Here is a 12,405-nt window from a genome sequence, read left to right on the forward strand (position 1 = left end):
CAGCGCCTCCTCCCAGGTGCTGCCTCTGGGACTCAGTTTCCCTCACTGCCACTCCGCAGTGGCAGTCACCCAAGGTGTGCTTTGAAATCTTCTAGCAAAATGCATTGTCTCCAGTGATTGGCTGAGAGACAGGTGCTGCGGCTGTGCACCAGAGGGCCAGAGCCCCATCGACGTTCTTGTGGGCTCTGAGTTCAGACGCTGCGGAGTCCGGGTTTTCAGATTTGGGAAAAGGCAGCCTGCAGCAGGAATGGCCAGCCGAGACCAGGTCAGTCGGACCCCAGTCCACTTGGCGATTCCCGCTCCTCATTTGCAGAGGTTGAGGATGACATAACTCCTCCTGGGCTAGGATTTGAGCTGGGGGCTGGGTGATCAGCTGCAGCTGCCTCCCTCCAGCCTTTGAGGGCCTGAGTCAGGCAGGAAATTAGAGCTGGGGAAGGTATCAAGATCACCAAGTCGAGCTCTGGGAAGGATTTTATTAAACATTGTTGCGATTGGGCCCAGACACTGTCCCCAACCAGGGTGCTGATGGAGGGGAGGTAGGAGAAGGGGGTGTGAGTGATGTTCCCTCCTGGGTCAGCTGGAAACTGAGCCCATACAGGGCCTGGTTGGAAGCTCACTTTCTATCTTAGGGAGCATTCCGATTTCTGAAGTGCAAGGGGGAGACCTCCATCGTATACCGGAGGGGTAGTGGGCGTAGGGGCAAGGGTCTGGACCCTCCCTGGCCCATAGGGTTCCTTGGTGGGCATTAGGATGAACGTGCCTTGGGCCAGGCTTGGTGAGTAGAGCATGGATGAGTCTTCAGCCCCCACTCACCCCTTGGCTACACCCTTGTTCAATGACCATCCTGCCCAGTGGTACATGGAGGCTCTGCTAGGGCTCCAGGCCCCCCAGAACTCAAAGGCTGAGTGTGTCTGGGGGTGGGAGCAGGGAGAGGCAGCATGGCTTATCTGAACAGAAGCCCTGTGGCCAGACCCTGTCCTCACCCAGATCTCAGGCCCCAGGGCTTGCTAGGGCTGTGGTTTTTCTCTTCTGGTTGGCTCTTCTAGAGCCACTAGGGAGCCGGTTGGTCTCATTCTGACCCAGGTGGCAGTGCTGTCCTCGGCTTCCCTCTATGTGTCTCCCTTCCCCCTGCCCCCTCTCCCCTGCCCCAAGCCAGACCTGGGCCTGAGCAGTTGACGTTCTTCTCGGAGCTGCAGCCCTTGAATGAGGAGTGGGGAGGACAGCTAACATCACCTCAACATAGGACCATAGCCCTAGTCTCTGGGTGATGGTATTGCTAGAGGAGCAGCAGGAAAATGTTCGATCCCCACGGGATGTGGAATCAGACCCCCCAGGTTCCGTTCTCACGCATCCTACCTGTGTGATGCCGAGCAAGGTGCCGAACCTCTTTGCGCCTCAGTTTCCACATCTGTAAAATGAGAGCTGGCAGGAGGCTTAAGTACGATACCACAATTAAGTGTCTGGTTAGTTAGTATTGATCTTTCCGCGCGCAGGGGACAGAGGGACAGAGCCCGAAGGAGCCATGCCGTTGCCGAGGGCTTTGTTGTTAGATCCTGTGCTGCTGGGATCCGCATTTGGACGTTGATGGGGAATCCCAGCACCAGCTCTGCACCTGCCTACTTGGTAGGAGGCCCCTGCGGCTGGCTGCGATGAAGGCTGTGGTGTGTGCAGCCCCCGTGTGAAGGCAGCGGGCTGCAAGGTTGGCAGGAGAAAGGTGAGAGCATGACTCTGGTCCTACAGTGACTGGACAGCTGGGTGCTTGCGAACGATCTGGGGCCCGGGAGCCACAGCTCTGTGACCTCAGGCTGGTCCCACCCCGTCCCTCCACTGCAGTGTTGCCATCTCTTAGATGAGGGCGCTGATTAGGTGAGAGGTGCCCCAAAGCCCCAACCCTCCTGGCAGACTTGTTTAATTGAATCCGGCAGAATGATTTTAAAAAAAGAAAAAGCCGACGTTTAAAATTTTGCATTTTTCATATTTTATATAAAAGATTTTATAAGATAATATAGATTTGGGGCTTCTCTTGACAGGTCAAAATATTTGACAGTGTGGGCTTATGTTGCTGACCCTGCAGCAGCTGTCCCCGAGGAGTGGGATCCCCTTTAGCTGGGCCTGCCCTCTCCAGGTCCCCAGAGACTCCTTGCCCGCTACCTTCATTTAACTTCTGTCAGGCCCCTGAAGGATCTGACTGTGACCCCTGGAAGGGCTCCAGGTCTTTCCAGCTCTGATGTTCTGTGACCTTCAGATTCTGTGACCAGTGGTGACAGGGGAAAGACTTGCTGCCATGTCAGGAGATGGGCTGACGGCAGGAAGAACTTTGTGATGGACAAGTGTGGAAGGATAGGAAGAATGGATTGGAGGGAGCGGGGGCCGGAAATCTGTGGCCTCACAGGAGGTGGAGCTGGAAGGGACCTTCGAGACCATCAGCTTGGTCATTTCGCAGGTGTGGAAACTGAGGCTGAAAGAGGGGAGTGCCAAGCTCAGGCTTACGAGGCCTGTTAGCTGTGTTCCTGCCCTCACTCACTTGTCCCTCAGCTCGGCCCACCTCCGGGCTCAGCGCCAGCCCCAGAGCCTGCGGTCCTGGCTGTTTCTTCAAGTGACTGCTGAGCCAGGGACTGGAGGGCAGTGGGCCGTGAGCAGGAAGGCTCTGCGTGCAGAGGGGAGAGTGGAGTTAAATGCCAGCTGCTGCAGAAATGGCCAGGGCAGTGGGTGGCGTGGCTCAGGGTGGGGGGCCGCTGCTGAGGCAGGTACCCGGTGTCTGCAACCCTGGTCCAGGCATGGGGATCCCAGGATGGGTGATACCGCTTCAGCCTCTGGAGAGTCTGCGTCCTGAGAGAGCTCAGAGGCCAGGGAGTGGCAGGAAGAGATGGTGTTGAAGAGAGGTGGGTATTACAGGCAATTGCAGAGGTGCGCAGGCGAGGTATGTCCAATGCCCTTTCAACGCCCTTTCTGGCCCACTCTGGCCCCAGAGGAAGGTTTGGGAAGGGGTAGTAGATGGTAAAAGTAGGAAAATATGTTAGGACCCATTGATTGGTAGAGTGATTCATTGCTTCTTCAACCATGTCTGGCACCTGCTGTATGCCAGGCTCTGGGGATACAAAACACAGGACATGTCCTTGCCCAAGGAACTCTCCCTGTCTGTGTGTTGCGGTGGGAGGGGACACAAGCTGTGAAGGATGAATAATGGGTAACAAGTCTGAAATAGGGTCATTACATAGAGTTGGAGACACTTCAGGTGGCAGAGTTGAACATTCAACAGGGAAGATGGTGGTTGGCTAGCAGGAAGGACTTCCTGACAGTGAGAGGTTAAGATACAGGAGAGACACCCATGGTCTTGGAAAAGGGGAATTCTGGGCGCAGGGTTCCTCTGAGGGGACACCCAGCACTAGGGTTCTCCACTCCTGTTTTCAGTCCCGGCTGAAGGGACTGGGGAGGGAGCTGGCCTGGGGGCTGCAGGGCCCCCTTGGGTTGCATGGGAAGCCAGACAAGTTGGTGTCCGCTGTGACTTGGTCTTTGGTCTTGTTGTCTAGCATTTCTGGGAAGCAGCAAGGTGATTTCTCAGAACTCCCAAGATAGCTGCCAGCAGGCACATCTTCTAGTGACGCTGGCGGCAAAGGGTGGGAGCGGGCGGAGGAGATGGGGGGGAGTGGGCCCCGGGACGGCAGGGCTGAGCTGGCTGAGCCCTTGAAGTTGCTGGGAGGCTGGCAGGGCTGGTGATGGTGGCTAGGGGTGGCCTCAGGGGCTCCCAGAGAGGCCCCCTGAAAACCACACTTCCTTGACTGCCCTGGGCTTCAACCAGTGGAGAGAGGGAAGGTTGGCAGGAGCGTCCATCTGTGGACATGCCCAACGGTGGCAGCAGGGCCAGCTACATGTGGGACACTGGTCCATTTCAGTGTTGGCTAAACTGTCAGTTGAGCCCTGGCAGGCTTGAGAGGGGATATCCAGAGGCATTGTGGTTCTGGAAAGGGATGCAGGGTAGGGGCAGAATCTTTCATTGCCCCACAGCTCTGCAGAAGGACCTAGAGTGATGTGTGAAGGGCCCTGATTCCTCACCTTGTCGTTTTCATCAGAACAAAGACTCTTATCTCAAGTGACCGCTCCAGGAGGGACCAGAATTAGACAGCTTGCTTTAGTGTCCTCCCCTGACTTCCCACCAAGTAATAGAGTCCCTTGTGCAGTGCACAACCTGTACATCCGCATGTGGCAGCCTTTTCCCAGACAAAGTGTGAATGTTTCCCTCTCATTCTGGGGTTTCCTAGGTAGATGTCCTGACTGGACTATGGGCTGGGAGCCAGTACACCTGTCTGGGCAGGTCCTCTTGAGGGGAGAGGCTGGTTGTAGAGACTGTACCCTGGGGTGGCACCATGTGTGGGGCTGACAGAGCGGTGAGGGCAGGCTCTTGGGTGCGTGGGGGAGAGAGGCAGGGGGTATATAACCCTTTTTCCATGTGGCCCAGGGCATCTACCCCATGCTGGTGTGTGTGCATAGAGCTCAAGCAAGAGGACTTTCTTGCCAAGTTACTCAATCCAAGAAAGTGGTCTGAGTGCCTCCTCTGGGCGGGGCCCTGTCCTCGGCACTCGTGTGTTTCTGTGAGCTGGACTGTGTGTCCTGGTGTGTGTGTCTACGGGGGTGTGTGTGTGTGGGGTGTGGGTGGGGCTGAGCCCTCTTTCCCTCCCCGGAAGGCTCCAAAAAATAGAAAATAGAGCGGGGTGATTCACCAACCCCACCCACTCTTACTTGGTCCAGCTGCGGCCACAGCTCAAAGAGGAAAGTTTCTGGGGGGAAGGTAGAGGGGGGAGTTGAGACAATGAGGGCCGGGGGCCGATTTTGCTGGCTTCCCCTGCGGTGCGCCCTGGGAATACATTTGGATACCCCTCTTCTTCCCCCCACCCCAGACCCCAAACTTCTGGCCCTGGGCTAAGGTGAGGGGGAGGGAAGGGAAGGGCTGGCGGGGGCGGGTGGGGGGACAGTGTAGGGGGAGAAGTAGGCACGTGGAATGGTGGGAGGTGAAAACTGGGCCCAGGGAGGGGGAGCAGGGGCGGTGGAGGAGGAAGTGGGGAAATGCAAACCAAATGTTGGCCCGGGGCACAGTCAAGAAAAACAGACTCTCGCGGGAGCCTGGAGCGGGGCTCCTTTTAGGAAGGGCAGGAAGGGCTGGGACAGATGTTTGGAGAAAAGAAAGAAAGAAGGGGAAAAAAAAGTAAGAAAAAAGTTGGAATGAAATCCACAGCCCTGGGGGCAGGGCCGTTCTCCAGCGGTCTCAGGCCAGGCTTCTCTTGAGTAAAGCATGGAGTGGGCTCTGAGCTTGCCGAATGGGCACCAGGGTGCCCTGGGCACTGACCTAGCTAAGTGAGTGCAAGTGACTTTGTGTTCCGAGGGCAGGAGGGCATGCGTGTGTCCTTGGAGATGGGATGGGACTTAGGAACCCCAGCTCAAGCGGACTGTGCTGTCCCATGTCTGTCCGTCCCTCCATCAGTGGTCTGGGGGTGGAGGTCTGCAGTGAGCAGAGCAGACTCCAGGCCTGGCAGCGTCAGATCCAACCAGAAGGCAGGGGCAGCTTGGTGGCTCACAGGGCTTGTGCGTCTGGGGTTGTGTGTCTGGGGTGGGGGGGTGGCTTCTGGGGGGAGGGACTGTCTCCAGTAGCTGTCCCTTTGCTCTGCTTCCTTCCCACCCCCCGCGAAGCAGGGCTTCTGACCCCCAAAGCCACCAGTGGAGCTGGGAGGAGGGAGGAGACAGGAGGCTGGGACTAGGGGGTGGAGTGGGGGGAGGAGGAGAGGGAGGGAGGGTGAATTGGAGGCAGGCAGGGCGAGCGCTGCAGATGCTGGCGCTGCCGCGGACTCAGAGCTCCCTTCTGCCTGCTCCGAGGGGACTGCGAGCTCAGGGGGACCCTTTGCAGTCCCCGGGCGTGGCCCCAGGGACGGGGACCCTCGAAGATGACGTGGATCTGTCTGTCCTGCATGCTCTGGGTAGGTGTGGCAGCGTTAGCTAGGAGGTCGAACCGCCGCCCCCCCCTTCGACCTTAGCCTTACCCTGAGAGCCTGGGGTTGGGGGAGTGTTGGTGGTGAAGGAGGGCGCCTTTCTGCCTCTGAGAGACAGAAGGAAAGACTGACTTGAGTAGACCCTCAGCCTGAGTCCGTCCCCATCAACGGGGCCCAGGCCCCAGTTCTGCCGGTCAGTACATCCCCCCTCCCCAGTGTCCTCTCCCCAGTTGAGTCCGGGAGCTGTAAGTAGAAGGAAGCCATCATAAGGTTTGTCTCTTTTTGGAGCCACTCCTGCCTCGGAGATGAAAGCTGGAAAAGCCAGGCTGGGGAAAAGTTCTGCTCGGGTTCCATCACTTTTACCCCAATTTCAGCTTCTACCCGCTGCCATCCCCCCCCCCCCCACAGCCCTCCCATCCTTACCAAGACCTCCCCCGACCCCCTCCAGTCCCAGAGGAGGAAGCCACAGCCTCCTCTTTCCCCTTTCTTGGCCCCAGATTCAGGAAGGTGTGTGTCAGCGCAGGGTGCTTGAAGGGTGGGCAGGCAGGGTCTGGGGGCCACATGGTGAGGGTTAAAAGTCTTGAGGCCAGTCAGGGGCAGAGGCTCCTGGGAGAGAGGGGGCTGGGAGAGGGCTGACTGCTGCAGGAGGGGAGGGGGCAGGGATGGGAGACCCCTTCCTCAGAGGGGCTCCGCTCTCTGGGCTGGGTGAAGGCATGCACAGGGGTCAGGAGGGCAAGGAAGTCATCCCTGGCTGAGGTTAATGTTGGTCTCAAAGAGAGTGATGGCTGGTTTGGGGGAGGGAGCTTCAGGCCCAGGATCCAGATGTGGCCTTTCCTGCCCCTTTCCCTGTTCCGGCCAGTCCTCGGGAGGGCCCTCCTCGGCCCAGGCGAGCCCAGGCTGAGGACAGTGGTGGGAGATCAGACCTGGGCAGTCAGGTGTGCTCTGTGCAGAGAGGGGAAGTAGGGAGGGGGCTGGCATGAGGGGGTTTGGGTGGCGTGTGGGGCTTGGGTGTGGGCGTGGGTCTGAGTAAGAGACTGAAGGTGTCTGGAGCGTCCTGCACATCAGGGGTTCGCTGGGCTGCTGTCGACATCTGTATAGTGGGAGCCTTGGCCAAGGTCATTTCTCCAGCCCCTTTCAGCTGCCTGGGACAGACTCTGGAAGGCCTGAGAACGGTGCTGAGGAGAGAGGCTGGCAGGGAGGGAGGCCTGCGGTGGGAAGGATGGCAGTTAGACTTCCAGGGGTGATGCGGGTGTGGATGGAGACAGGGCCACGTCAGCGGAGAGGCTCTGGGGGAAGCGCTGCACGGCTCTGAGCCTCAGTTTCCCTGTGGGTAAGACGATGGCGGGGAGGTGCAGAGAGGTGAGCATGAGTGCCTCGTCCGTGTCACTTCTCTCCCTGAGAGCTGGGGACCAGGGGCTGGTGTGGATGCAGCCACTTTTCTAAGGCCCTCCCCTCACCCCTTTTCCTGTCCTCTCTCCTGGTGCCTCCCCGCCCCTGTCCCTCCCCAGCTCTGTGAGACAGCCCAGCAGGCAGGCTTCTGTGGGAGTGGAAAGAGGCCGGTGGGAGTGGGCTGGGGAGAAGGGTGTTTTCTCTCCATCCTGCCCGGCCTGGATGCCCATTGCCAGGGTGGGCCCGAGTCTGGAGGGTGTGGACTGGCCCGAAGGCACAGCCCTGGCCCCATCAAGCTCCTTGTCCCCCTCCTCCAGTTGTCCCAGCAACCTTCCTCCTTTCCGGGTGGGCCTCTATGGGGCTGGGGTGTAAGTTTGTAGCAGGAAGGGGAGGGGTAGCTGGTGCCAGTTCCGGAGAGGGGGCATGGAGGTCCTGGAGACCTTGACAAGGGAGCTGCTTCCGCCTTGAGAGGCTCCTGCTGGTGGGAAGTGCGTGGACTTTGACACCAGGCAGGGCTAGGCTCAGATCCTAGTTCTGTCATTTACCAGATGGGCAGCCTTGGGTACGGCAGTTCCCTTCTTGAGCCTCAGTTTCCTGATTCCGTAAAGTGGGGAGAATAATACACACCTTGTCTGGCTGGGCTGAGGACAGAGACAAAGTATGTCAAGAGACCAGGTACCCAGGCACTCGGTAGGTGCTCAGTAAATGCTGGTCCCTCCCCCACTCCACAACCTCCTTCTTGGCTCACGGGATCCCCTGTATTGCAGATCCGATGTGTGGGAGGATCTCCCCAGGAATAGCTGCAGACATTTCATGCAAGAAGTAATCTATCTCTAATGCGTAGTTTTAACAAGCTCTAGGAATAAAAATCACTTTATTAGCTGAGGAGCCGAGCTATATATTATGCATAACTTGATTTTCTCATCAAATGCTCCCATTCGCTATTACATATTCAAGCACGGTTTATTTAGAAAATAATGACATGCCTATTAATTGAGGCTTTTTGGTGTTACACCGATGGAGTTAGGGCTGCAGGCCCTTCCTTCTGGAGGGGCTCATTCTGTTTTCAGGAACTGGGAAGGGGCTTATTAGATGGGGCTGAAGGAGCCACAGGCATGCCTGGGGGCCAGGTACAGCCCTGGCCCTGCCCTGAGCAAGCCACGTGGCCTCGGGCTCGTCACTTGACTTTTCTGGACCTCATTGAAGCTGACCTCTGAGGCCAGCTGCAGACAATGAAGTGTTCTCTTTTCTGGAGCTGGTGTCCTTCCCAGCGCTAAGCACACATTTTTGTCAGAGGGTCCGCGTGAGCCCCCGGTTTCCTGGTGTGCAGTTCTTGCCCTGTGTACCCCACTCTGACCCCTCCATCCTGAACTCACTCTCTTTGGAGTTTTGTTAGCCTGTAAGGGCTGTGCCCACCGGGGGCCTCCTGGCCACGCGTTTGGGAGCTAGGCTGGGCTGCGTGACACTGACGGGGTCCGAAAGAAAACACCCTCTTTGCAAAATGTTTCAAAATGGCGTTTGAGGCACAAAGTCAGGGAGCAATACCATCCTGTTTTTCTGCGACGCTCAGTGGCAGTGTGGCAGGCTGGCCGAGAGCACAGTGCCTGTGTTTCATCCTGGCCCTGTGACTCGGAAGCTCTGTGGCTTCCAATCTGTTTCTCGGTTGGTTTCTCCAGCTACCTACGGCATTGTTAAGTTTTAAAGGAGCCAATACATTTCGAATAGCGTTTCTCCCCCAGTAAGAGCTCAAGAAACGTTAGCTCTCTTTATAGGACGGCACATTTCAAGGCCACGCAGCAAGTTAGAGTCAGAACTAGGACCTGGCCCTTCTGCGTCCCCATCCAGGGCTTTCCATTCTGGGAATACTTCGGGGAAGGGCAGGAGGGGGTGTAAGGGTGATGTGAAGGCGCAGAACGTGCAGGTCTTCTCCTGCAGGCAGCGTGCACAGGGTCAGAGCGCGGATGCTGGGTGTGTGGTCTGGGCAGCCACGTAGCCTCTCTGTGCCTTACCTGTGTCCATTTCCTTGACTCATGCAATTTCATTTGAACCTCACTGTAATTCTGTGAGGTGGGAAGGGAAGGGATGGCTAATTCCAGTTTCTAGCCAAGGCGAGGGGGACCCACAGAGGGGAAGTGGCCCGTCCAAGGGGCTACATGGCCACTGGGTTCAGTGCTCCTGAAAAGAGGAAGGGTATGGGCCGGGGGCTTTGCAGCTCTGGGTTGAGGGGTTGGTGGCCAGCAGCCTAAGGATAGGAAATGGTGTTAGGGAAGCACTGTGACAAAGAAACCATCCAGTCATTCTGCCAGGTCAACACCCACCCACCCATGTTCCCGTCCATCTATCTCACCAATGGTTATAGAGTGCTGACTTTCTTCAAGAAGCTTGCAGATATTGGGCAAATGATTACAATAAGATGGGTGTTACCAAGAGGGAAACTGTGGGGACATGTAAGGGGGGACCTAGCCTAGATTGGGGGAGAAGGGACATATCAGGAAAGACCTCTTGGGCGGTGAACTTTAAACTAGATCCAAAGATGAAGCTGTGACCTCAGAAATCCAAGTGCGGGAAGTAAGAATAATTGACAGGATAAGGAGGGGTAAACCAGCCAGTAGATGGCCTTTGGACAGAGGGGTCCTGACGATGCAACTGCCGGGGCTCCTCCGGATCTCACAGACGGCAGCTGTGGACACACCCTTGGAAGTGGTGGCAGTGCCACGGTGAGGGACCCCGTCTCAGACAGACCTGGATTTGAATCTTCGTTCCATCCTGCCCTCCTTGTGTGTCGCAGAGCACGTTCCTCAGCCTCATCGTAGGATGTGGTTGTGAGGATCCAGTGAGGGAATCTGTGCCAGCCGCTCGCCGTGATGCCACCCCTTCAGGCTATCCACATCCCTGTGCCCTCCCACTCCAGGAGATGATTTCATGTTAGAGCACGAAAAAGGGACCTGGGACCTGATGCCCAAAAACGTTGGGACGTGGTTTATGAAGGAGCCAAGGCGAGAGGGAGAGAGAGAAGCAGGCTGATGGCGAGAGACGGTCCAGCTCAGGAAGCCGAGTCGTGGGCCGAGGGCCACCAGGTAGAATCCCGGATTCCCCAAGCCTCCGCGTGCTCCTCTGTCACGTGGGGAGCTCAGTTAAAGCCACTCTCTGCAGCCTTCCTCCCGTGGAGATCCAGGGCTACTCGGTGTCGGAGAGCTTTCTCCTCAGCCAGGTGATGCCAGCACCTCAACCCGTGTTCTGTCCCCTGAGGGCAGGACAGTGGGCGTGGGTGTAATTACACTGGAGTGAACCAAGGTCAGACTCCTTCTGACTGGGCTCACGCTGTTCTGGACACAGGGGACATGGAGCAGAAGCACGTGCATGTGTGGGCACCTGGCGGACTAGTCCAGCGCACACACAGGCGTGACATGAATCAGAGCCCGATTCTGGTGAGCGCTTACTGCGTGTCAGGCGCTGTTCCAGCGTGTTTTCAGGCATTGTCACAACCTGTGGGCAGTTGCTATGATTAGCCCACTTAACAGATCAGTAAAGTGAGGCAGACAGGGGTGAAGCGACTTGCCCGGGGTTACCTAGCTAACAAGTGGGGCAGCAGGGACCAGTCAGATCGCACAGAGTGTTGAGACGGGGCGCCAAGCACATGCGACTGAGGAAAGGAAGTGGCATTGGGCAGCCCTTCCCCTGCGTCGAATCATGAGGAAATGACCAGACAAATCCAGATACGGAGGGACATTCTGCAGAACCGCCTGGACTCTTCAAAAAAGTCAGTGTCATAAAAGGGAAATCATAAGGTGGAGTAACGTGTCCACAGGAAAGAAGAGGAAAGAAACCCAGCAACTAAATGTAATACAAGATCTTGCCTGGATCCTGAGTCCAAAATAAAAACAAACGCAGACCCAGCTGTAACGGGTGTTATTGTGGCAAAAGGGGAAATTAGAATATGTTACTGAAGATTAGATAATGCTATCGTATCGATGTCAGATTTCCCGAGGGCGGTGATTATGTTGGGCTGAGTTAGGGGACAGAGACAGAGCGTGGAAGCGGTGAATCAGGGCCAAGGGCATAGGCGTATTCATCTTTTCCGGAGCTTTTAAAATTTTCATGGTGAAAAAAGAAGACGGGGTGGGGAGATTGATTTTGAAAGAGGTGGGGGGTGGGTATCTGGGGTCATCTCCCTGCGGGGATGAGGTTTGAATGAGGCCTTCAAGGATGCCTAGAAGCTTGACAAGCTGAGAGGGAGGAAGGCATGCTGGGAAGAGAGAAGAGCAGAGCAGAGGCTCAGAGGTGGATGCAGGGTAGGGAGTTGGGGAGTGGGGAGGGGATTGAGATGGCCGGGTGGGTGGGATATGGACCAAGGCTGCTTTCTTGCTGACTTGAGGGAGTGCAGGTCTTAACTTGGGTGCCTGGGAAGGCATGGAAGCATATTGGGGTGAGTGGGGGTGACCCCATAGAGCTGTGTTCCTTAGAGGCTGTGTGGGGAGGAAAGGGCCAGTGTCTTGGGGCAGGAGGCCGGAGGCTGTCGCAATAGCTCCAGACAAAAGAGACGGGGCCTCCGATAGGCAAAGGCAGTGGAATGAAAGGCACAGGAGGCCGCAAGCGTATTTAGGGAGCAGCGTTTGCGGAGTCTGGCAACTGGTTGGGTTGGAGGGTGGAGCCGGGAGGGGTTGAGAGTGACTCAGAGTTTTCCACCCGGGGCGACCAAGAACATGGTGAGGCCATTAGCTGGCTAGGGGATGGCGGGGCTGGTGGTGGTAAGGAACTTCCGTGTGTACATGAAGGTGAGTTGGGGTTGCAAGGAGCTTGCGTTTGAGGGGCTGGGGCGGCGGGGGCTCCCAGACGCCAGCCTGCAGCTCCACTGGGAGTCCCACGGTCTTCCCCATAGAAATGACCACTGATGCCAACCAGGTCCTGGCATCCCAATGCAAGGTGATGAGACATGGTGGGGTGGATGGCCGGGAGGCAGGGAGAGGACTGAATGACCCTCCAAGTCTGTCCTAGGCCTGCTTTTCAGTGATTCTCTTTCCCAAGGCTCACTAGCTCG

At 57.0% G+C, this 12,405-nt stretch overlaps 1 protein-coding gene across 3 annotated transcripts in view; it reads left to right on the forward strand.

Moving 5' to 3' along the window:
• The window catches only part of TNS1 (tensin 1), a 205,251-nt gene that overhangs the window by 1,533 nt on the left and 191,313 nt on the right, over positions 1-12,405 (forward strand). The window contains exon 1 of one of the 3 annotated variants that reach the window (XM_073807276.1): positions 5,819-5,966. The exons of the other annotated variants lie outside the window; for them this stretch is intronic. Coding sequence (XP_073663377.1) covers positions 5,934-5,966 — 33 coding nt within the window. The 5' untranslated portion in view covers positions 5,819-5,933. Of the gene's footprint in view, positions 1-5,818; positions 5,967-12,405 lie in introns of those variants that run through there. 3 annotated transcript variants of the gene reach the window in all.

Source organism: Tursiops truncatus, chromosome 7 (assembly GCF_011762595.2).
Source record: "Tursiops truncatus isolate mTurTru1 chromosome 7, mTurTru1.mat.Y, whole genome shotgun sequence".
Taxonomy (NCBI): Eukaryota; Metazoa; Chordata; class Mammalia; order Artiodactyla; family Delphinidae; genus Tursiops; species Tursiops truncatus.